This window comes from Megachile rotundata, chromosome 14 (assembly GCF_050947335.1).
Source record: "Megachile rotundata isolate GNS110a chromosome 14, iyMegRotu1, whole genome shotgun sequence".
In the NCBI taxonomy this organism is placed as follows: Eukaryota; Metazoa; Arthropoda; class Insecta; order Hymenoptera; family Megachilidae; genus Megachile; species Megachile rotundata.
The window spans coordinates 3,650,747-3,677,741 of record NC_134996.1 but is presented as its reverse complement, the minus strand read 5'-3'; the positions used below and the strand labels follow the sequence as shown (position 1 = coordinate 3,677,741).

Genomic DNA, 26,995 nt, shown 5'->3' with positions numbered 1-26,995 from the left:
AGTGGGAAGAAAACGAAGAATATAAAAGGGGGTGACTTTCTGAAACTGGGAATTCCTCAATATCTCCGCCAACAGTCATCAGGCCCAAACCGTTACAGGGTTGACCGTTCGGCACTCGGCCTTCTATAAATTACCGTAGCAGTAATAAATCTGAGAATCGCCTCGGCTTTTTTAAATTACATTCGGAATCAGAAAATAACAACTACGTTAACCTTGGGCTCAACGTGCAAACCACCCGAGTAAAAACTATTTAAAAAATGTTCAATATTTCAAACCTTCTTAACTTTACAATAATTATCTTATGGATCTGCACTTTGACGATTTTCAAAAAAAGTGCATCGACCTCTAATCATTATACAGTATAGTATTGATTCGTAACAAGCAACAGTTTTGTGATTCGTAACAAGCAAATTTCTATCCCCTCTTGTTTGTTTAAAGTCGGCTGCTGAGTAAGAGATCCGAGAAAGAGTGAGAGGTCCGCGAAACCGAAGAAGTCATAAATTTTCACGGTCAACCGAACAGTTCAGTGGAAAAAGGACAGAATATATATATTGTTTTGTCACTCTGATGCATAGCGATTCTGTCGTCCATTCAACTAATTCTACATTGATTCGTAATAAGCCACTTGCTCGGGTCTGACCATTTGTTTGTTACGAATCCGGTATATTATACATAGACATGTTCCATTCACAAAATCTTACTTGTATTAAAAAGGGAAAGAATGTCCTTGTCTAAAGAATAACATCTCTGCTCGACCGATTATTTTATAGTTTACCGCTACCGTCGCGTCGTCGCGCTTGGGAACAAAGGCAAGCCGAATAGTATACGTGATTCGTAACAAGCAACTCGCCAGACCCGAGCGAATTGCTTATTACGAATTAATACTGTACACTATTCTCTCCGTAAATGTGAAAAAGATCTCTAACGTAAGAATAAAAATTTTATCCCCACTACTGGTGGGATCCTCCTCGGAATCAGTCAAGAATAAATCACATTCAGTCGCCGAAACAACGAGAATCAAATATCGGTGACACATACTAATGCAAGAAAAGGAAAAGATCGCAATTTTCTTGTCTTACTAATTTTTCATGAAATTTTTACTGTCGTATTTATCTAGCTTTCCTGATTAACATGACACCAAACATGATATAATTACGTTAACAATTGTATGTGTAACGAATGAATAAAGTTTTTAACATAAAAACGGAAAGCGAATGGAAAAGAAAGAGAGGCAGACGGTTGAAGCGTCCGGCAAAAATGAAAGACTCACGCGAGTTCTACCAATTAAATTCAAAACTCAAAATTCTTTATTTTTGGTTTTTCGTCAATGGAACTTTTACCATCGTATTTGCCTCGTATCTCTGATGAAAATGACACCAAACAGGATGTAATTTGAGTTATATTTACTTGCAATATCATATTGTAGTAAAGTCATGGATGTACGTTCAACAATCGAAATTACAAATAAATATATGATAGTAAAAATGGTACAAACCTCTGCAGGCGAAGACGAAACAGCACCCCCAAGAAGATTTGAAAAATTCCCAAAATTGACGAAGTTATCTCTAGGCGAATTTTTTTTAAAACGCGGTACAAACGAACCCTTTGAGGTACAAACGAAAGTAAAGGTGGTACAAACCTCCACAGGCGATGAGGAAACAGCACCCCCAACAAGATTTGAAAAATTCCCAAAACTGACGAAGTTACCTCTAGGGGAATTTTTTTCAAAACGCGGTACAAACGAACCCTTTGAGGTACAAACGAATGTGAGGGCGGTACAAACGGGTACAAACGACTAGGAATCAGCACCCGCAAGAAGATTTGGAATATCTCAAAAAATGGCGAAGTTACCCCTTGGACGTATTTTCAAAACGCGGTACAAACGCACCCCTTGGGGTACAAACGAAAGTGAGGGCGGTACAAACCTCTACGGACGTCCCTTTTTATGATGGCTTTGAAAGAATTAAAAAATGTTAGTGGGGTGCTGGGGTATTTTTCACCCCCTAGTAACTTTTCACCCCTTGGGATACAAACGAAAACAAAGGTGGTACAAACGGGTACAAACGATGCTAAATACGATGCAATTGAAAGAAATAAAATTTTTGAAAGTCGTGTGCTAAGTTCAGGTAGGTAACTAAGGCGTCCCGACGAAAACTGCGATATCGTGGGAGTTCGTAAAGCTTTGCAGTTGATACTCATACCCGGCAAATGAAGCTAAACTTGCCAGGAGCGAAGAAATTAAAGAAGGTCGGATACTTTTAAGACAGACCTCGTATTTGCTAAATACCTTTATTTCTGACTTACACCGGTAAATGTCGACATTCGCCATGAACTAATGGTGAATGTTGAACATGTCGGAGATTTATATTTTCTTCTCCGTAATTTAGTCGCTATAAAACGTCACCAGGGTGACATAACTTTTTTGCCTCTTTTTTTGAGAGGAGTGACCAAGAATTTAAAACACATAGTACATTCTAAGCATACGTGTTCTTCCTCCGTGGCCTATTCTGGCGTGAGTTTCATATAGTATACTGAACAATTCTTCATTGATAACCACTTCAGAAAGTATTTTAGAATACTTTTCTTGAGAAAAATAAAAGCAATTGTCTTCTCATTTACCCGCAATTAATGCATTTAACTTTTCAAGAAAAAGATCACGATTTACTGCAGTATCCATTCAGTATAAATTACGGTATTGGAAAAAAAAATTAAGAAAACGCTCGCATTAGCAAAGCTTGCATAAGATTGACAAAGCTGACTGACTCCCAGCAGAACACAGGATTTGGCGGGAGAGAGCCAGTCGCTTCTTTGTCGGCTCCTCTCTTTCTCCACCAGACCATATCTGTGATTGTCGACATACACTGGTGAGGGTCCGAATGTACAAGAATGTAATAAAATATTCGATCTTTCACCGACGTATTTAGTATCTGTTGACATTCACCGGTGAAAGTCGACATTCTCCAATTTCGGTCTTTCACAGTAACATACGAGGTGTGACACAAAAGTAACGAGACTAGGTCTGTAGCTTGAAAACACAATGGAATTAGCAGCAATTGTTTTTTGTGGCATCATCCCACATACCTCCTCTATCCATGTTGCCAATTTCGATTGAATCGGTCATACCATTTGGAAGTATTGCGTTATTTAGTGAACACGTGCAACTGCATTCTGCCGGAAAAATGTCTAACGTAAAAACCGAACAGCGAATAAACATCAAGTTTCTTGTAAAATTTGTTGAAATCTGTTGTAACATGTGATGAGACATGGATTTTTACCTATGACCCACAAAGTAAGCGCCAGTCGATGCAGTGGAAATCTTCAGGATCCCCAAAACTTAAAAAAGCACGCATGTCAAAATCAAAATTCGACATTAATGGAATTGTACTGATTGAGTGGTTTCCCAGTGATCAGACTGTTAACCAACACTATTACATTGAAGTACTAAAAAGATTTAGTGAAAAAATTAGGAAAAAAAGGCCACAATTGTGGAGCGATGGATGGCTGTTGCACCAGGACGATGCACCCGCTCACACGGCACTGTCTGCCAAGTAGTTTCTGACCAGTAAAAATATTACTGTGATGGGCCATCCTCCTTATTCACCTGATTTGGCTCCATGAGACTTTTCTTTATTTCCTAAAGTTAAATTTTGCTTAATGGGAACCCATTTCACCTCAGTTAAAGAGGTTCAGGCAGAAACGGAGAATCTCCTAAAGGGACTTCCAAAAATCTCGTTCCAGAATTGTTACAAGCAATGGTAGCACCAAATGCAAAAGTGTGTGAATGGTGAAGGGGACTACTTTGAAGGTGATAATGTCACGGAGAACTGATTCTGCAGGTACAATGATTTATTGAACTAGTTTCGTTACTTTTGTGTCACGCCTCGTATACATATATTGATATAAAGGACGTAATGGAAATTCGGTAAATATTGACAAAAGGGGACCCATATAATTTTTTAACTTTAATCACTAATAACTTTTTAACGAGTCGCGACCAACAGTATTATCTTTATATAGAGTGTCCAAAAATAATATACTAATATGATGAATTAATTATTTATTGGATACAATTTGCTCATTATTTCAAAAAAAGCATCAATAAGTTTATCGAAAGCATAGACTCTTTTAAATAAGAATTCGGCAATATAATGGTTATAATGATATTCTCGAGTGCCAAAACGTGGAATATTACTGCGTAGTTCTCTCCATAATCTTTCTATGTTTTGAGTATGAACATTAGTATTTGGATCTACAAAATTTTCACTATGATTAACTGTTTTATGTACATAATTGTTGTCATTTTCGAGAGCAGTATATCCACGCCAACAGTCACTATAAATAATTGATCTAGGAGCAATATATTTTGTAATTAATGTTAATAAAGTTTCAGATCGTCGGTTTTCTACAGGCACAATAAAAACTTTGCGTGTAACACGTTCTATTCCGCCAAATATCCATTGTCCTTTTACAAGGCGACCTTTATAAAATTTCCGTTTGCCAATTTTGACTTCGTCTACTTCTACAATAATTCCTGGTCCGCCAAGCTGCTGTTGTTCGTTCATTAACCAATCGAATAGTAACTAAATATTTAAAAAAATATATAGAAATAGTAGTATATTTAACAAATACATAGATATGTACCGGTAATATTAATTTCATTAAAATTTTAATTTACCTCTCTACAAAAATTTGTCCAATCAACAACAGTTCTGTCACATATTTCTAATTTATTGCACATCAAAGTGTGGCGCCCTTGGCACCACATACGCCATTGCCTTTTCTGTTTTCTATATTCTTTCAGTTTTCTGAAATTCTGTTTCCTGTTTTCTATCTTCTTTAACTTTACGTTCTCTAATTGTTTTCACTTTCTATAGGGTCTCGCCGGGGCCTGGTCAGTGTCAACGCTCAGTCAACGCTTCACTTTCTGTTTTATGATTCTCTTCCGCTGTACTTCTCCTTTTCCGAACTTTCAACGGTTTTTCTGGATTTTCCCACTTTCTATATTTTCTCTCTTTCTAAACTGTTTCTTTTTTCTTTTACTGATGAGTTTTCGAGGAGAGGTTTTAACCAGCGACGACACAGTCCGTCAGAGTCATTCTTATAGCTTACATCGTTTTCACTGCTCGTACGCATTTTAATAAACTTGTGTGGAACATAGACTTGATTATTGTATTTACCCTTATGCGATTCCCACAAAAGAATGCTGTGGTGGTTTAATTATTAAAAAATATCTAATAAACCGACAAATTTTTATTATGTCCAAGTGAGCTTTAGCAAACCAAGTAACACGTCACTCAATAAGTCCCCGGTCTGACACATATATGGCGACACTGGTGACAGACCCACGTTATTCAACGTACGTGTCAAAATTTCATGGTATTCTGACCAATAGTTTAGAAGTTACAGTCATTTTAGTACCCCAAGTTTCGTAATTTTGAAGACAATGGATAGGAAGGAATTTCGTGTGTTGACTAAACACTGTTTTTTAATCGGAAAAAATACTGTTGAAGCCAAAAAGTGACTTGATAAGCATTATAGGGACTCTGCACCAGGGAAATCAATTATCATTGACTGGTATGCTGAATTTAAACGCGGTCATACAAGCACCCATGATGCTGAACGCTCTGATTGCCCAAAATCAGCAGTCTTTCCGGAAAACATAAAAAATGTCACAAAATAGTTTTATAGGGCCGTAAACTTAAGTTGTGTGAGATAGCTGATGCCTTGAAGATATCAGAAGGTAATGTCTTCACAATTTTGCATGAAAATTTGGGCATGTGCAAATTGCTTTCAAAGTGGGTGCCGCGTTTGCTGTTTCACGAAGGCAATGCGCCGTGTCACAAGTCGATGAACACGATGGTTCAATTGAATGAATTACATTTTGAATTGTTTCCCCACACACCGTACTCCCCAGATTTGGACCCCAGCGACTACTGGCTCTTTGCAGATATGAAAAAAATGCTCCAGGGAAAGAAATTTGGCTCAAATGAAGAAGTGATTGCGGAAACTGAAGCTTATTTTGGGGGCAAAGACAAATCATTTAATATAAAGGGAATTGAAAAGTTAGAGGAGCGTTGGAATCAATGTATCACACTGGAAGGAACGTATATTGATGATTAAAGTGGAATTTCTAAAAAAAATTTGTTTTTCTTAGTTAGACCGGAGACTTATTAAGTGACGTGTTATTGTGCAGTATGCTCATTTTAAAATTGCACGCTACTCGTTGCCTTTTTCGTCCATGGATAGTCTTATAATATTTATTTGTAGAATGTATAGTGAAATTTGTATGTATGTTTGTATACGTTAACATATTTCCACATTTTACACATGACATATTTCCATGAATCACTTTTTTGTTAATAAGATATTGCATGAGATTATTATAATTATACGTTAAATGCAAAAACTCGTGTAAATGCATTATATGTATTAATACAAAATACACTATTATAAGTCTATCTAACTATCTAACAACTTCATTTTGACGAATCGAGAAAGACTGTCTCAAAATGAAAATTTACAAATACATACAGAACATAAGATATAAACACGAGAAATATGTAAACATTTGAAACAATTGTAACGACTCTGGAACCTAAGTTCAGATAGTTACTAGCGCTAAGAAGGTAAAGAGCGGCTTTTACCAATTAAACGACTCGTTTTGGAAAATAACTAAATCTAAAGATTGTGGGATTCGTGTGGTGTGCGGTTAAGGAGTGAAATCCACAGGTCAATATCTTTCAACAATAAGGGTTTATTCAATAAAATAACGAAGATGATGAATTTAACAAATAACGAGTAACAAATAACAAAATATGAAAAGTATACTGGTTTGATTAAAGAAACTAGAATAGACTTGATATAATATTAATAATAGAAATAACAGAACTTGGCAAATTGAGCAATACGTAATAGATAATTATGAATCTAACTAAATGACTCTCGCTAGGTAATACTTTATATTAGATCGTACCTAAGTCTGTTTTCGGATGAAGCTAACTTCGCTTTTATATAATTAATTGAATTCGATATTCTATATTATTCAGTTCTCGTCTCGAACGCTATCGCAATTACAAAGTTTATATTGATTAATACGTTTATAATTTACATAATGAAAAATCTTTTACGAAATTATTAATACTAGCGCGTGATAGTCTACCGCAGCGAGGAACACGACCTAAGTGTGATTCTCTAAGTGTACCTAAATACGCTTTCGCAAAGTTAGACAGATTAATGATTTTATCTGATATCTAACGCGGTGTAGTCGACTACTGAGATTACGCTGATGACAGAACAATATTCTTTTATTTATTCAAGTTCAAAATTTGTTTGAATCTAAATGAATTATTACCTCGGAACAGTTACTCTTTTAGTCTGACTCGACAACTAATTGTACATGACCCTTTTCGTCAAAACGAACACTGACAACCAAAACCAGATCGCTTAATTGGGGAGCCTGCGTTAGCTAGCTACTAGAACGACCCAACGATACAGGAAAAGGTGAACAATGTAAGTCCAACAGGGTAGCAAATCAATTGATTCTAATTATAAAATCGTAATTGCTGAACTGCCACCCAAAAGACACGGGCTTCAGAGACCAAGCCGCTCAAATGGGGAGCCTGCGTTAGCTAGCTACGAAACGACCCAGAGCGAGCTCCGAGAATCTGATGGCGCGTTAGCAATCCGATGTAAAATCAAATATGAGTAGCTGAGAGCTATCCTTTCGATATCTTAGCCTTTCTTGGCGCAAAGTATAGCACTCTCCTAACGGAGTTTCAGATACGAGACCGTTTGAATGGGGAGCCTGCGTTAGCTAGCTACTAGAACGACCCACGACCAAGTATCCAAATGGCGTATACCCGCTTTACCAGTCAAGTATTAAGAATCGTTGCGGCTCTTCACAGCGAAAACTGTTCCGGTTATACTTATCTGTAGACTTCTAGTTCGCTCGACTTCGAAAACTGTTCTGCAATTTTGGCGAGCTCCGCTCGGCCTTTTATACTCGCCAGTCTGGCGAATTCTCGGAAAACCCCCATAACGTCGAAATATATAATTGTCTTATAAATTCGTAATTAGACATTAATTGTACAAACGAACGGTTTAATTACATTATAAATATCGCATTCTACATTATGGTTTACATTTCTGATATAAAAATAGTAATTTAATAGTGTTTTAATGAAATTGCATTTTCTATCTCTTTCTATACGCTGTGCACGACTTCTATACGGATCGGAGCTAAATGTATAAGCATAGGATGCTTCGAGAATATTCCATTGAATAATATTATAATTTACAACATATATTGCAATAAACTAACGTTTGACTTTAATTCTGGATAACATAATATTAGTACGCTTGATATGTAGTAACTGATTTGTTTAGCTAATAGTTTTTGATAATTAATAATATCGCAATTGTAAAATGTATTTCTATCCTTCTCTAAGACTACGCGAGAATTCCAGGAAATTCGGGGCGAGCTTCGCGGCACGTAGGCACATCGCATTACGGAATTTCCCATATAGAATTATACATTTATTCGAATGACTATAAAATAATACATTAATTTTGTTTTTAATTGTTCTAACTTAACTTGATTGTCTTTGTAAATTACATTATCCTTTCTAAATTGAAAATATAAAATTAATTATTGAAAATAAAATAAATATATATGTATTGGTTACCGACCGCTGAACTGAATACATAAGGTAATTGGTATATAATGTACTGTCGGTAATAGTCTATTATTGTCGGTAACTAACTATTCTCACAGTGGGTAATGAAATTGAGCATAGGACTGTCATATATGAAAAAAAAACTCTTCCCGGGATGTTACACCTTCCCCCTTATGAAGGTCTCTGGTCCTCCAGAGACTGTTGTTTGGCAAATTTGTAGATAATACATTTTGTACAGCGGCAGTTGTCTTCATTATTTCTGGGTGACGCAGCTCCCTGCCCAAACAGCCATAACAACTTCCAATATTCCCGCCTTGGATCCTTAGGATTGCTTATTTTTTTATAATCCTTGTACGGGGTGTCAGGAATTTCAATTTTAATCAGGTTCCACTTATTAGTGGACTCCTCCTAAATTATATGATAATTTGTTCTATTTAGTTTTATATGTATATATGTTATATGTTTTTGGATTACCTTGCTCAAATTTTTCTGTATTTTCTTCCTCAAATTTCTCAACACGGCTCGTCTGCCTGCTCTTCTCGCCATTTTTACAATAATTAATATGGCGTCGTTTTGTAGAAGTATCGTAGAATATATTGCAATAGCACGTGTTTAATTTATATATGTTATATGTTTCCTTTCTTTTCTTCTTTTTTTTTTCTTAATTAATTTTAATAGTATGGGTAACAATGATTTATACACCATCATTTATCCGTAAATAACAAAAGAATTTATTTTATATATTACAATAAAATTAAAATTTCTCTCTTTCTTTATAAAATATAGATAAACACAAAAATATATATATATAATTAATTTTGAAGCCCAATATTTTCCGCTTCGATAACTGGATATGTCTCCTCTATATTCAGCATTACTCCGTTATTATATGCCTCGATGTCATTTATGTCCATAGTAGCAGTTTTATTATTGCATTCGCTGCAAGCTATTGCTGGCATTGTGTAGGATATTATATTCCCACAAGCTATGCAACAACTTTTTTGCAAGGCGTAATCCTGTTTTACCATAAAATGTGAGCCTATATGTACAAATATATATATTTATATATGTATATCAAATCATATTAGTTAAAATAATATTAGAAAATTAATTCTTGCCTATGCTCCACCATTGCTCTTTCGCTTCCGGGTGTGCCCCGATTATGCAATTTAAGCATAGTCTGCCCATTAATGGGTTATATTTGAAGAAGAATGATAAGTTAATATCTTTTACGCAAATTGCGTTCAATACGTTTATGTTTTGAACCATTTTTTTCACGAATTTGTCTGATATTTATTGGAGTGATTTATACGGTTCGAGCGGTTCACTGCACTCTTGCGTTCTGACGCAATTCGAAGTGCGGGAAATTTGAATTACTTCACCCTTGGTTACGCGCATGCTCATCTTACTATTGATTCTTGATCTCTTATTGGTAGATGAGCCCTCTTAATGCGATCTTTATGAACGATTCGCCTTTTGTTTTTCCTACCGATTTGCAATTCTACATTATTAGGTTCTATGGTCCTTGTAATTTTGTATGGACCAGAGTATTCTTTCTCTAATTTGTTTTTTCGTGGTGGGTTGAGAAGAAATACGTCTTCGTTTGTTTCGTATTGTATGGGTCGAATCTTTTTATCGTAGTAATATTTTTGACGATATTTTGATGATTTTAAATTGTTTCGCGCAGTGGTTCGGAAATTATGTAATTTTGTGATGAGGTTGTCTACGTAATCCGGGTATGTACATAATTCTTCTTCAACTGGATAGTTTGATGGTTGCCGCGCTTTCCTGCCATATACCAATTCGTGAGGCGTAAATTTAGTTCCTTCATGTATACTTGTATTATATGAGAACATTGCCTGTGGTAACCAATCGTCCCATTGTTTTTCTTGAGTGAGAAAATGTTTTAAATATTCTACTAAAACTTGATGGCTTCTTTCTAGAGAACCGTTTGACTGAGGATGGAAGGATGAAGTTCTGTATGTCTGAATGTGGAATATTTTTGCGAGCTTTTTCATCAAGGAACTCATAAAGCATGTCCCCTGGTCCGTCAAAATTGCTTTGGGGCAACCAAATTTACAAATGAAGTGCTCAGTGAATGCTTTGGCAACATCCTCTGCAGTTATCGATACAATAGGTGCTGCTATGGAGTATTTAGTTAGATTATCCTGGATTGTCAGTATATAACCATGCCCTTTTGAAGTTAAAGGTAACGGTCCTAATATGTCTAATGAAACTTTGTCAAATGCATCCAATGGGGTGTCTGTAATGACCATCGGTTCTTTATTTTTGACACGAACTACCTTATTTCTCTGACAATCTATACAAGTTTTAACGAAATCAGCTATGTCTTTTTTCATATTTTTCCAGTAATAATTGTCTCTAACACGGTGATAAGTCTTTCTTATTCCTTTATGTCCCCCAGTGGGTGTAGTATGATTTTCCTGGATAATGGGAATTCTTTCTTCAAATGACGGAGTCTTAATATCACCTGTACAGATTGTGATTCGAATGGGTATGTCAGCAAAGATTATGTATACTAATTTTCTAAGATATTTATCATTTGGTAAGCTAATGTCAATAATTTTGTGTTTTCGAAGGAGTAACGCAAGTTTCCTAAGAATTTGTGGTAATTCCTTCTTTGATGTTACTGTTACGCCAAACAACCATTGTTTCTTTAGCTTAATTTGTATAATTTCTTTCCTAGGTGCTGGTCTGATCTTCCTTCTTTTAATAAACAGCTCCGATTCAGGGTCAAGAGGATTTCCCTGAGAGTTCCAGAATACTGCTACTGGTCCCTTCCTAGTCCAAAGATGATCTTTAACTTCTGTTATAGAACTCACTATCTCTTCTGTTATTTTCGGTTTTCTTGCTTTGCTAACAGTAAGTTCTCCATCTTCTCTTTTAATTTTAATAGGAGTTACTGGACCGGTTTTGTTTAATATTTCAGGTGTAATAGGAGGAGTTTCTTCTTCCTGGGGTGTTGGAGAGGAAGAGTCGGCGTTAATTTTAGGAGGATCTTTGAATAGGTGTTTGGGAATTATGGTATCTTCATTGAACTCTTCTATTTCTTCCCCAATTACTACAGGATCATTTTTCCTCAAAATTAATGGTGGCGGAGTTTTTACTTTAAATTCTGAGGGTGGTGGATGTATTTCCGCTTGTACTTCCATCTTAAAATCTTCATTTCCTTTTTGGCTAGTCATTTCCTCGTCTGAATCGTCTGTATCATAGTAGTTTGACTCGTCGGAGGTTTCTTCTTGTTTCATTTTTCTTCTTCTTTTATTTGGTAGTTGATCAGTACTTATGTCTTCTAATGGACGTGTAGGGTATTGGTGAAATCTCTTCTTCTTCTTTTTAACTTCTTGCGAACTGGTTGTTGATTCTCGTGGTCGGGTTTTGTATTGGTGCCATTGTTTCCTTCTTTTAATTTCTCTGGAGCTAGTTGTAGTGGAATCTCGTGGACGAGTTTTATATTGATGCCATTTCTTCGTCTTCTTGATTTCCCTTTTGGTATCAGTGCTTGTGGTTGATGGTCGAGGTCTTTTAGAATTGACTGGTAGTATTTTCGTCTGAACGGGATTACGGGATAATGCGTCCGTATTTGCGTTCAAACTTCCAGCTTTATATTTAATTTCATAATTGTATTCGCTTAGTTTTATTCGCCAGCGTAATAACCTTGACGTTGGATCAGCGACACTGTTCAGCCAGACCAAAGGTTTGTGGTCCGTGATGAGAAAGAATTTCCTTCCGTAGACGTATGGGCGGAAATGATGTACTGCATAGACTATGGCAAGTAATTCTCGCTCCGTAGTTGAGTACCGTGTTTCAGCAGGGTTAAGAACTCTTGAAGCGTATGCGATAGGCTGGTCCTTTCCAATTTCACCCTGGCTGAGGATGGCTCCAACTGCTATGCCTGACGCATCTGTGGTAATGTTAAATGGTTTGTTGAAATCCGGATGCGTTAGGATCGGCTCTCTACATAAACTTTCCCTAAGGATAGTAAAGGCTTCTTGCTGGAGATGTGTCCACTCGAACTTCCGCTCCTTTTTCGTCAAGTCCGACAATGGTTTGGCTATCCTCGAGAAATCCTTAATAAATCTCCTATAGTACCCGCAGAGTCCTAAGAACTGCCTTACATTTTTGACTGTTTCTGGTACTGGAAATTTCTCTACTGCCTCTATTTTTTTGGGGTCTGGTTTCACTCCGTTTTCATCGATGATGTGGCCCAAGTATGTCACTTCTTTTTTCAAAAACTCGCACTTGTCAGGCTGTAGGCTCAAGTTGGCATCTCTGAGTTTCTCCATTAATTTATGGAACTTGATTTCGTGTTCCCTAAGTGAACTGGCATAAATTACTATATCGTCTAGGTATACGAATATTTCTATCCCTTGAAGTCCGGATAGTACATTGTCCATTAGTCTTTGAAAAGTGGCCGGTGCGTTCTTCAGTCCGAACGGCATTCTATTGAATTCGTAATGGCCATAGGGGGTTGAAAATGCAGTTTTACTTTTATCGTCAGGATGCATAGGAATTTGATGAAATCCCGACTTCAAATCAAAAATTGAAAAATATTTCGCGCTTCCTAATTGGTCAAGAATGTCAGTGATGTTAGGAAGAGGATATGCATCTCCAATTGTTTTCTCGTTTAATTTCCTGAAGTCTATTACTAGTCTCCACTTCTTTTTGCCTTGGGAATCTTCTTTTTTGGGTACAATCCATAGGGGTGAATTGTAGGGTGATGTTGACTGTTCTATTATACCCTTTTGGAGAAGGTCGTCAATTTGCCTATTAATTTCTTCTTTATGGCATTGTGGGTATCGATATTGTTTAACGTTAATTGGTACATCGTTGGTAGTAATGATCCGGTGGTGTACTTTATTTGTTGCTGCTAAATCTTCCCCGGGCAAGTTAAATCTATCTGCATGTTTCCTGATTAAATTTTCAACACTAGATTTTTCCTCGGAGTTTAAATGGTCTAAGCGTAATAAATTAAATAATTTTTGTACCCTAGGTGTATCTGGTGAAGGTAAATTTTCAATGGGTGATTCTTCAAATGGTTGTAATTCTACTTCTGGCATAGGAATTTTAATTTCTTCAGAGGAAACGTTAATTGCGTATATGAATGCTACTCCGTTTCTATTAGTGACAATAGCGTTACCGATATGTAATTTGGAATTTATATTTAATTTAGGAACGTATCCGGTGCTGACATTAGTGTTTAAGACTTTAATTGGAATCACGTCTCTTTCCCTAGGTTGTATATGGATTACTGGATCTTCAAATGGTATTGTGAAGTCTTTGGTAATCACAATAGATTTTGGATAATTAATGACTGCTTCGGTGTTTTGAAAAAATTCATTTCCAAGGATTCCGTCCTGTTCAATCGGCAAATTTTCGGCAATGTGTAATATCGTCTCGTGGTTAAATATCTTCATTTTGATGTACCCTATTGTAGAAATTTTCCCTTTAGTTATACCACTTAATTGCAAACAGACATCTGTATAAATTTGTGTAGGGTGTGCTAATGACGATTCTTTAATTAAATTTAAATCAGATCCCGTATCGATCATAAGTAAGGCTGACCCGTTTTGAAAAATTCTATTCTTTACTGCGATGCTAGGAGGTTTCTTAATGACTTTAGTAGGTATTATAAAATTTGTTCTACTACGCACCTGCTCAGTCTTTTTATCTTGATATGCTTTTTTCCTGCATTGTTCTATAGTATGCCCAATATTTTTGCAAAATGAGCAAGTAGGAGGAGGAGGCTTGGCTACTGGAGGCCTTCTAAGAATACTTTGGCTAGCTATCTGACTGTTTGGACTTGGGGCTGCATGTTGTGGCCCTGGTTGTCCTTGGTTAGTTTCCGTCCATGGTCTTCTCGGTTGATTTACATTTCGACAGTCCTGCGTTCTATGCCCTAACCTTTGGCAGTGTTGACAGAATTTTTGCTGCCACTGTATCCTAGCCGTCTGCTGAGACCCTGGTATATAATTCGGACGCCTATAACTACTAGCGCGAGAGTAATCTTCTGCCATTTTTAAACGAACTTGATTTTCCCTAAATTCTGCTTCGGCGAGAATCGTTGCGCTAATCGCGTCGTCTAAGAATATATATTCATGACTTCGTAGCCTACCGTAAATTTCTGACCTTAGACCTGTTAGAAATGCCCTAACTGCGTTTGTCTCGGCGGTTTTGTTATATTGCGGCGCTAACTGCGGTTGCTCTATTTCATTACAATTTTTGATTTGCAGTAAAAGACTCGAAACACGACTACTATAGTCTACTACTGCTTCATTTGGCATTTGCGCAATTTTAGAGAGATCACCGTATAATTGGTACGAAGTATATAGCGGTGCAAAGCGTGATTTTAGAACATTAATTAATTCGTCAATAGTATTATAATCTCCGCTTGAAATGACTCTAGACGCTTGTCCGAATAATTTATTTTTGATTAATTGAACTAAACCGTACTCAGCGTGAGGTGAAATAATGCTCTTTGCATTCAGACAATTTTTTGTAAATTGATACAAAGGAATATTATGGCCGTCGAATGCAGGCACAATATCTGCTGCGTCCCGTATACTAATCTGAGGAACGGGGAGAGTAGTGCTCTCTGACTGAATTCCTAAACTTCCTTCCTGAGCTTCTAATTCGTTCTCCATTTTGAGTAACAAAATCTAATCTACTCTAATTAATTAATTAATATATGTATTATTTATTATATATGTTTTTTTTTTCTTTTATATTTTCCTCTTTATGTATATACTTTTCAATTGCCTATTCTTTATTTTAGATATGAATGATCTTGACCTCCGCAGAGAAAAGTTCTCTTACCACACAGGAGATCAGTGACACGTATCTGCAGCTACGTTCAATGACCTATACCTGCCAATCAAATCCAATCCCACCGCTGTCACCAAAAAATTTATTTGTTATTAAAACGTGTAACGACTCTGGAACCTAAGTTCAGATAGTTACTAGCGCTAAGAAGGTAAAGAGCGGCTTTTACCAATTAAACGACTCGTTTTGGAAAATAACTAAATCTAAAGATTGTGGGATTCGTGTGGTGTGCGGTTAAGGAGTGAAATCCACAGGTCAATATCTTTCAACAATAAGGGTTTATTCAATAAAATAACGAAGATGATGAATTTAACAAATAACGAGTAACAAATAACAAAATATGAAAAGTATACTGGTTTGATTAAAGAAACTAGAATAGACTTGATATAATATTAATAATAGAAATAACAGAACTTGGCAAATTGAGCAATACGTAATAGATAATTATGAATCTAACTAAATGACTCTCGCTAGGTAATACTTTATATTAGATCGTACCTAAGTCTGTTTTCGGATGAAGCTAACTTCGCTTTTATATAATTAATTGAATTCGATATTCTATATTATTCAGTTCTCGTCTCGAACGCTATCGCAATTACAAAGTTTATATTGATTAATACGTTTATAATTTACATAATGAAAAATCTTTTACGAAATTATTAATACTAGCGCGTGATAGTCTACCGCAGCGAGGAACACGACCTAAGTGTGATTCTCTAAGTGTACCTAAATACGCTTTCGCAAAGTTAGACAGATTAATGATTTTATCTGATATCTAACGCGGTGTAGTCGACTACTGAGATTACGCTGATGACAGAACAATATTCTTTTATTTATTCAAGTTCAAAATTTGTTTGAATCTAAATGAATTATTACCTCGGAACAGTTACTCTTTTAGTCTGACTCGACAACTAATTGTACATGACCCTTTTCGTCAAAACGAACACTGACAACCAAAACCAGATCGCTTAATTGGGGAGCCTGCGTTAGCTAGCTACTAGAACGACCCAACGATACAGGAAAAGGTGAACAATGTAAGTCCAACAGGGTAGCAAATCAATTGATTCTAATTATAAAATCGTAATTGCTGAACTGCCACCCAAAAGACACGGGCTTCAGAGACCAAGCCGCTCAAATGGGGAGCCTGCGTTAGCTAGCTACGAAACGACCCAGAGCGAGCTCCGAGAATCTGATGGCGCGTTAGCAATCCGATGTAAAATCAAATATGAGTAGCTGAGAGCTATCCTTTCGATATCTTAGCCTTTCTTGGCGCAAAGTATAGCACTCTCCTAACGGAGTTTCAGATACGAGACCGTTTGAATGGGGAGCCTGCGTTAGCTAGCTACTAGAACGACCCACGACCAAGTATCCAAATGGCGTATACCCGCTTTACCAGTCAAGTATTAAGAATCGTTGCGGCTCTTCACAGCGAAAACTGTTCCGGTTATACTTATCTGTAGACTTCTAGTTCGCTCGACTTCGAAAACTGTTCTGCAATTTTGGCGAGCTCCGCTCGGCCTTTTATACTCGCCAGTCTGGCGAATTCTCGGAAAACCCCCATAACGTCGAAATATATAATTGTCTTATAAATTCGTAATTAGACATTAATTGTACAAACGAACGGTTTAATTACATTATAAATATCGCATTCTACATTATGGTTTACATTTCTGATATAAAAATAGTAATTTAATAGTGTTTTAATGAAATTGCATTTTCTATCTCTTTCTATACGCTGTGCACGACTTCTATACGGATCGGAGCTAAATGTATAAGCATAGGATGCTTCGAGAATATTCCATTGAATAATATTATAATTTACAACATATATTGCAATAAACTAACGTTTGACTTTAATTCTGGATAACATAATATTAGTACGCTTGATATGTAGTAACTGATTTGTTTAGCTAATAGTTTTTGATAATTAATAATATCGCAATTGTAAAATGTATTTCTATCCTTCTCTAAGACTACGCGAGAATTCCAGGAAATTCGGGGCGAGCTTCGCGGCACGTAGGCACATCGCATTACGGAATTTCCCATATAGAATTATACATTTATTCGAATGACTATAAAATAATACATTAATTTTGTTTTTAATTGTTCTAACTTAACTTGATTGTCTTTGTAAATTACATTATCCTTTCTAAATTGAAAATATAAAATTAATTATTGAAAATAAAATAAATATATATGTATTGGTTACCGACCGCTGAACTGAATACATAAGGTAATTGGTATATAATGTACTGTCGGTAATAGTCTATTATTGTCGGTAACTAACTATTCTCACAGTGGGTAATGAAATTGAGCATAGGACTGTCATATATGAAAAAAAAACTCTTCCCGGGATGTTACACAATCTTACTCTTGCTGCGGAGCTCAGTGAGATTCGTGCGGAACCCGGGGGGGGAGGTATGCGCGTACAGACCACGGGCCTTGCCTGGGTGTCAGGGGTGTTCTAGGATGTTCAAACATATAATATATTTAAATGTATGTAATGTCACAAATATTAATTTTATTTAGTAACTTTTAATGTTAATAACTTTTTAATAAACAACGAGCGACGGCTAAAATTTATTGTAGGTTACTCAAGACAATATATGTCAAGATCAATGTGACTTGGGGCTGGGTCCCCTTTTGTCATTATGTACCGGAAATTCTATACACAATAGTTCTATTTACACGCTGTTACACTCTCTCTTTTGTTTTGTTCGCTAGGACGATTCGATTTAAACTAAACTGCTGTTGCCTGATGTTTACCTATTTATACAGTCATGAGTCTAGAATGTTCGAGACATTACGATAAAGACAAAGCAATTTTGAATATCCCGAACAATTTTGATACGGATTTTGCACTCCACATTACTTCTTTTGTAGATCATATTCATCTTCTTATAAATAAAATTCATCTTGTTAATCATTTAAAAATGAAATACTACAATATTAGTTTGTCGTTTTGATTCAGAAGTCTAAACATATAAACTTTAGTACAAGCTCCGGTCGAAGTGGATTAATTAAGTTACGGATCACTAAAATGTGAAAGAACAATTACCAAGCGGAAAGTGGATGCGGTTACATTTTTCTCGAAATGCCTAAGAAGCAAAACAAAGAGTAATATTCATTGACAAATCGGGAGTTATTTAGCATTTTCGATGAACAAACACGTATAAAAAGTTTGTACCCTTCATATCTTCGTACCAAAAATTAACGGACAAAATTTTCCAATTTATGTTTCATAACATTAATAAATATTATTTCCTACGTCCTTAAATCGCTCAGTCAAAGTTTTTTAAGAACGCTGAGATTATAAGAATGTTATACTGCCATTTAATGAGATCTGCTTATAAAAGTATAATTTAGTCTCCATAGTAGATGTTACACTCATATTAATAATATTGAATACGTCCAGTACAAATTTTTAAAAGATGGTGCCAAGCACAGTTGCCCGACATCGTTTAATTCTTAAATGTCCAAATGCAGTACAATAGAAGAGAAATGCTCGGTGCCGTATTCTCTTGTAAAATAACGAAAGATATGATATTTTTGTAAAAAATATGTTATCTTGTCCCTTGATAATTTAATTTTTCTCATTGAATATATCCTCAATTTGCCTAAGAAATTACATTTTAATTCGTACTGAACCACATGACACTAATTGCGGTTAATTCAGTTATATGCATCGAATTGGAAATTGTATTAACTCAGTGACGTGTAAGATTTAAATATTATATTTTATACATATTATGTGTTAAAGTAAGCGAAAAATTCATGCCCAAATAAGGTAAAGTTCTGGCCGTTGACTAGGGTTATAAATCATGCTGGGAAAACCCCAGGGTCATCTATGCAGTCGTGTCTTATTGCTGACCTTTTTGGACAGCTTGACCGTTTTTCGTTCAGTTCGACAAGCGAGTCGGTATAGGCAGGACATACCTGGTACAAAGTCTGCTACACACATTTCTTTTAATATATTAGTTCAGTATTTTTAAACTGTTTGTTTCGTTTTTTTAACAATCCCATCTACGTCATAACCTTAACAGGTTATGGGCCCAGTATAAATAAGTGGCAAAGTTGTTTAAATAAGTGACAGTTCTTAAAGTTTAAAGTGTGTGTGTGGAAAAATGGAAGCTGCAGGTCTTAAAATAGAGAAGCTGCGTGATAAGGATAACTGGCAGCAATGGCGTTTTATTATACGTACATTGTTGGAGGAGGACGATAATATGATTGATGTATGCGAAGGGACACTAGTCCATCCAGAGTTAGGTTCAGCAAATTATGAAGTGAAACTCAAGAATTTTTTGAAGGCAGACAGGGCTGCAAGGAAATTAATCGTCACAACAGTGGAGAAAAAACCGTTGGACTTGCTGTTAAGTTGTGCAACTGCAAGGGAAATGTGGAAAAAACTGAACGCCGTGTACGATATGAAATCGGAGGAAAATCTGTCCTTGGTGCAAAAACAGTTTTTCAACTTCAAATGGGATGAAAGTGAAAATGTTGCACACAATTTATCAAAAGTGGAGCAGTTGGCGTCGAAAATGAAGAATCTCGGGAGTGAGGTGCCAGATTCAATGCTCGTTACACGGATTTTAAGTACGTTGCCGAAAAGGTTCAATCATTTTCATAGTGCATGGGATTCTGTTGAAGAACGGAAGAAAAATCTTGAAAATCTAACAGCGAGATTGATGTCTGAGGAAATGAGAACAGAGGAAGAATCTGCTGAAGAAGAGAAGGTTGTTGCGTTGGTGACAAAAACAAAATTTGAAAATAAACCACTTAGGTTCAACGAAAATAAATTTGTGAATAAGAATGCAGATATCGTCTGTTATATTTGCGGAAAGAAAGGTCACAAGAAGCAAGATTGTGTTGGCTGCTTTACATGTGGTTCAAAAAACCATCTAAGCAGGAATTGTTTTAAAAGAAGAGAAAATTTCAGGGAGAGATCCAGTACGCAGGGCAACAATTCATATCAAGGACGGCGCAATTCAACAGCAAAGCAGGCGTTTTATGGAGGCTGCAATACTGAAGAGGACAATGTTTCTTGGTTAATCGATTCAGGAGCGACGGACCATATGACTCATCAACGGGAGTTATTTTGTGATTTTGAGGAATTCGAGGTACCCTTAAGCGTAAAAATAGGTAACGGTGAAAACATCTCTGCGCATGGAAAAGGTAAAATAGACATTGAAACGTATGTGAATGGTGAGTGGATTGAAGGAGTAATGCATGATGTATTGTTTGTACCGGACATTAAGCAAAATTTATTCTCTGTTAAAGTAGTTGCGAAAAAAGGGGTTAATTTTTCGATTACTGATTGCGGAAAGAAATGTTTATTCACGCGTGATGGAATAGTTGTAGCGACGGGTTCTGATAGAGGTAATTTATATAAAATTAATTTGCGGGTTATATTGCCGAAAAAATGTAACATATCTGAGAAGGCCGATAAAAATTTAAAGTCGGAAAAATCGAGTTCATTACAGTTATGGCATGAACGTTTATGTCATCAAAATAAAAGGCACGTGAAAAGTTTTTTGCAAAACGTGGGTATAAATATAGATACGTCAGATATGGATGATATTTGTGAAGGCTGTGCTTATGGAAAGCAACATAGGTTAAGTTTTCATGAAAATTTGGAACGCGCTAAAAAACCTCGAGAAATTATATATGCTGATGTGTGTGGGCCTATGGAACAAGAGTCGCTAGGTAGAAAATTGTATTTTCTGATGTTTAAGGATGATTTTTCGAGATTTAGGACAATTTATTTTATTCGTCATAAATCAGAGGTCATTGATAAGTTAAAAATATTCTGTAATGAGATAGAAAATCTTTTTGATGAAAATATTAAAGAGTTTCACACAGATGGTGGTAAAGAATTTGAAAATAGAGGGGTCAATAGTTTTTTGAGTAGCAAAGGGATAAAACATACAGTAAATGTTCCTTACACACCGGAGCAAAATGGTATTGCGGAGCGCGAAAATCGTATTGTAGTCGAAGCAGCGAGATCAATGATTTATGCTAAGTCAGGAATTTCTTTGTCTTTGTGGGCGGAAGCAATGAATACCGCTGTATTTGTAATTAATAGAACAGGTCCGACAAAAATCGGGAATAAAACTCCTTACGAGTTGTGGTATGGGAAAAGCACAAAAATTGATAATTTAAAAGTCTTTGGAACCGAGTGTTTTGTTCATATACCGGTGGAAAAACGGAGAAAATTAGATAAGAAAGCGGTGAAAGAGTTTCTTGTTGGGTATATTGAAAATTGCAAAGGTTATCGTATTTTTGTTCCGGGACTAAGAGATGTTATTCTAAGTCGTGATGTTGTATTTAAATCAGAAAGGGTATGTTCCAATGAAGTAACGGTTATTAATTCAAAAGTAGATAATGAGGCTAGTAATTCAATTGAATATAATAATGAAAGTGCAGATGAAAATAGAGAAGATGAAAGCGAATCAACTGAAACTTTGCAACCTTTAGACAATAACAATGAAAATGTAAGAAAACTACGCGATAGACGAGGTATTAGGCGTACTGACTTTTATGGATGTCCGATTACATATATGGCAGAAGCGTTGCCTGAAAATTATGTTGATGCAATTAATTCTAGTGAAAGAGATCATTGGGTAGAAGCTATGCAAGAAGAAATTAATTCGTTGCATGAAAATAAAACGTGGGTACTTGTAGACAAACCGGAGAAACAAAAGGTTATTGGATGTAGATGGGTTTACGTTAAGAAATTTAATGCAGATGGTAGAATACGTTTCAAAGCGCGATTAGTTATTAAAGGTTATTCGCAAGAGGAAGGATTAGATTATAAAGAGACATTTAGTCCTGTTGCTCGTTTTGATACAGTTAGATTTCTGTTGAGCGTTGCAGCTCAGTATAGTTTATATCTTGGACAATTTGATATAAAAACGGCATTTTTATACGGTGACTTAAAAGAGGATATTTATATGATGCAACCGGAAGGATTTAATGATGGGATAGTGCGGGTCTGTAAGCTGTTAAAAAGTCTTTACGGGTTAAAACAAGCTCCAAGGTGTTGGACTGAACACTTTTCTAATTTTGTGAAAAGATTCGGGTTTTGTCAAAGTTTAGCTGATCCTTGTTTTTATACTTATAAAGAAGATGATCGGAAAATATTTTTAGTTATTTATGTTGATGATGGACTTTTAGCAGCTTCACATGATTACTTAATAGATCAATTTTTTACTCAGTTAGCTAAAGAATTTAAAATAACTAGTACAAAAGATGTAACAAATTATTTAGGTGGAGAAATTATTAGATTGAAGGATGGGTCTATTTTTATACACCAGGCTAAATATGTTCGAAGCATTCTGAAAAAATTCAATTTAAGCGAGGCTAATAGTGTCTGTACTCCCATAGAGGTAGGTTGGGATGCAGGTAGTTTAAAATGGGACAATTGTAAAGCACCTTATAGGGAGGCCGTAGGTAGTCTTATGTATCTTCAGGTATTTAGTCGACCAGATATAAGTTATGCTGTAAATATTGTTTCAAGAGCGTTAGAAAAACCAAGTGAAGCGCATTGGTTACTTGTTAAGCGGATTATAAGGTATCTTAAGGGGACTGTAGAATTAGGATTATTTTATACTAAAGGCGGTAATTTTAAGGCATATAGTGACGCAGATTATGCGGGAGATAAAGAGACGCGTAAATCGACATCAGGTATAGTGTGTCAATACGCACATGCAGCAATTTCATGGCAAAGTAAAAGGCAACAGTGTGTATCGTTATCAACAACAGAAGCTGAATTTGTTAGTGCAGCATCAGCCGTTAAAGAGATTGTTTGGTTAAAGAAATTGTTCTGTGATTGTGAAATTAATGTAGAGTATATCTTATCGGTAGATAATATGAGTGCGATCAAGTTAATCAAAAATCCCGAGTTTCATCAAAGGAGTAAACATATTGATGTTAAATATCATTTTATACGCGATCTGTATAATAAATCCGAAATTGATGTACAGTATGTTAAGACTGATGAGCAGTTAGCTGATATATTTACAAAAGCGCTATGTAAACCACGATTTATACACTTTGTAAAGAAATTAGGACTTATAAGTAAGGGAAATATTATAGCGTAACATTGTAAATTTTTTTTTTTGGGCCTAGAATTTTAGGGAGAGTGTTAAAGTAAGCGAAAAATTCATGCCCAAATAAGGTAAAGTTCTGGCCGTTGACTAGGGTTATAAATCATGCTGGGAAAACCCCAGGGTCATCTATGCAGTCGTGTCTTATTGCTGACCTTTTTGGACAGCTTGACCGTTTTTCGTTCAGTTCGACAAGCGAGTCGGTATAGGCAGGACATACCTGGTACAAAGTCTGCTACACACATTTCTTTTAATATATTAGTTCAGTATTTTTAAACTGTTTGTTTCGTTTTTTTAACAATCCCATCTACGTCATAACCTTAACATTATGTAACATCGTATTCCTTCTCCTCTTTAATTCGAGTCTTGTTTACTTTAGGTAATTCTATAACTATGTAAATAAATAAAATAAAATAGAAAAGTATGAAAACATTCTAAGGTGAGGGTTAATTGCCAGAAGTAGAATTAGAGCATAGCGCCATTGTTCACATCTGTAGTGGGCATCCAACACGACGATAAAACACGAAATAGTAGTTCTTTTTCACAAAGTCCAACAGCCAACAAAGCTCTCGTTTTAAAAAGTGCCTTGTAACATTGCCGGTACGGGATTCTCGGATTTTTATTTGTCGATTCGTTTTCACGCTCGCGATTTCAACAACGTGCCGTCTGGAAAAGGAGCCTAAAAAAGACAGAGAGAAAACTCGCGAAACAGTCGTCGGTTGGATAAAAGAGAGAAATCTGAAAAAGAAGAAATTCCTGAACGTGTGCACGAGATAGAAAAAAAAGAAGGCGTAGAGCAACGGGTCTCGCGAAAGGGGCAATTTCTCGCTAGATGATCTTGTTTACGTACCAGGTATCGATTTACCGAGATCGAGATACTCCCTTACAGAGGGACTAAGGAATCCGGGAGGCACTACCGGTGCCTCATTCGTCGGATTGTTTCTTTCGTCCACGTCTTCGTAGTAGTAGTCCTCGTTGTCGTGGCCCCCTTCGTCCAGGTCCACCGGTTTCGACCTTTTCGACACCTTACCACCCTCGTGCACCCCTTCACCACCAGCTGTGTCTCGCACGCCCTCTGAAACATGAGTGATATTGTTATAAACGCAGTTCGATCCGCCTTTTGCGAGCTATGTCTTTCCCGAAACCTGGTGTTGCGTGTCCTTTCGATTGTTCTGATCATTTCACGCTCTGTTTAGAAGTTAAATGTTTTGAAAAGACTTTAATGTACTGCGTGCCTCATTTAAGTATGACCACTTTACTATTTCTTCGAATTGTAGAGTTAGAGAGAAGAAAAGATCAGATTCATGGAAATCTGATTTTTGTAATGTTTTATTATATTTGTTATTTACAGTTCCAAGTAGTTAATACGAATATTTTCGTATTATTTTTACAAATTATACGAAAATGCACAGATTTTCAATAATATAGATGCTAGATTTGCATAAAAATATATGGCTAACGCAGTAGTCATAGTGTTAAATGTTCTTAAAGAATCTATTTACTAATTTTTTTTCAGCGAAAAATTGTTATACTTTCATTTTTCGGCGTTTTCGTGGATTCTTCTTTTTGTTGTCCGATCGTTTGATAGAACGATAAGGTTTAGTTTTCTTAAAATTCTAATTAACGATGCTAAAGTCTTAAATTTTATTAAAAATAGGCTACACTGTTTTTCCCGCGGACTCTTCAATTTTAATAATACAAAAAATGTTTAATATAGCATGAAGATATTTCTCACCGTAAGCTGCAATAACTTTAATCAGTTTAATAACCTAGTATTAAAAGCAGAAAATAATAATTTTTGATCTTATTTCTCTGAACATTGTTAAAACGAAGTAGGTGGCAATAATTCGTGTGACCTATATTAATATAACAGTTTGCAGAGCGGACCAGGCCACAATAATAATTTTCTAGTTCTGGGCCAAAGTCACGTAATCTGGTCAAAATTATCCCAAATTATGGTAATTCGATTGAAATAGGAACGACCTCATCAATTTCAGTAATTTTGAAATACGTTATCAAAGTTAACATTCTAAGTGATTTTTTCTACAGCACATAAAAACGTTTAATATTACAAGGAAACATATCGAATCGGGACACATCGATTTCAATGAAACATGTGAAAGATAGTTCTCAAGAAAATATTTGACCGTATTTTTTCTTATCGGCTATCGTTCACATTGAAGGGGTGAAAATAGCCCTCAAAGTTAAGGACTGAAATCGTACTTTTGGGAATTATTTCCGAAATTAATGGAGAAAATTGAAAGTTTTTTTTTTAAATTATTCGTCTTTAAATAGGGAATTTTTGTGCGTAAAAAAATTGTAATAAACTTTATTTGTTTAAATAATATTTTGAAAATTTATAGTTTTTGTTTAAATATTTTTACTAAATCTTGATCCCTTTTTTTGCAACTTTGTTCCATATTGGATATATATGTACGTACTTCGACAAATAAATAAGTATAATACTGAGAAGAAAATATTTAACCGTAAATCTTTCTTGAAAGTACGAAAACAAACATATTAAATAAAAAAACATTATTCTTAAGTAAATTACATAAGAATAATGTTTTTTTTTTAACTTATCGTTGTTAAAAATGTTCAATATACAATATATAATGTATAATTTTTCGACCAAAAACTTTCACTTTAATTGAAACCCAAATGTGAATACAATCTGTTTCTATTTTTAATGAAATATCATATTAGGTGTAGTTATCCAACCCATTTAAGTCAAATAACTAGTTGCGCAAGCAATACAATGAAAATTAAATTATAGTTTCGTATATAAAAGGGAATACGAAATTCATTAACATATTAACATTTGTGGTCACACAAGGGTAATTTATTGGAGAAATCGATGCAGTAAATACTCGTAATTTTAGACACGCGTTTCTCGAAACGCTCATGCACTGTAATCACCGATCAGGTTAAGCATTAGGCTTAAGTGGATAGCACGAAAACAGAAAACACAGTACATAAAAAAAAAGGGCAATGTGGCTCTTGCACTTCTCACGTCAGTACACTCCCACATTTGACATTTGGACTGATTTTTGTCAAACTGAACTCGCAATACTTTGTGGCATGAAAAACCTCTATCGTCCAACATCAAAGCTTCATTATTATTAATTGTAAGTGTATCGTCGAAATCTGTCCAACATGGAGAAATTTCGTGTTTCAAGGAATATATAAATTTGATTGAGGAAGAGGGTAAATAAAAATTGTTTAGACACAATTGAGCCTGAAAAATCGTGATCGTTTATTGGCTCTAGCGATTCGAATTAGGGGAAAAAGCCTTGCGGCATAAAAAACCCCTTACAAAAATATGTATTCGTTAATGACTCTACGGTGAAAATGTGTACGAGTATGTGTACG

General features: G+C 35.6%; 2 protein-coding genes across 8 annotated transcripts in view; one reads left to right on the top strand and one right to left on the bottom strand.

Annotated features, from left to right (window-relative positions):
- Nucleotides 1–26,995, top strand: part of qin (tudor domain-containing protein qin) — a 441,068-nt gene that overhangs the window by 164,324 nt on the left and 249,749 nt on the right. The window contains exon 1 of one of the 2 annotated variants that reach the window (XM_076539748.1): nucleotides 20,592–20,690. The exons of the other annotated variant lie outside the window; for it this stretch is intronic. Coding sequence (XP_076395863.1) covers nucleotides 20,682–20,690 — 9 coding nt within the window. The 5' untranslated portion in view covers nucleotides 20,592–20,681. Of the gene's footprint in view, nucleotides 1–20,591; nucleotides 20,691–26,995 lie in introns of those variants that run through there. 2 annotated transcript variants of the gene reach the window in all.
- The window catches only part of LOC143265784 (uncharacterized), a 265,363-nt gene that overhangs the window by 36,732 nt on the left and 201,636 nt on the right, over nucleotides 1–26,995 (bottom strand). For all 6 annotated transcript variants that reach the window (XM_076539761.1, XM_076539762.1, XM_076539756.1 and 3 more), the window contains exon 2: nucleotides 24,474–24,698. In XM_076539761.1, the coding sequence (XP_076395876.1) occupies nucleotides 24,474–24,698 (225 nt within the window). The remainder of the gene's footprint in view (nucleotides 1–24,473; nucleotides 24,699–26,995) is intronic.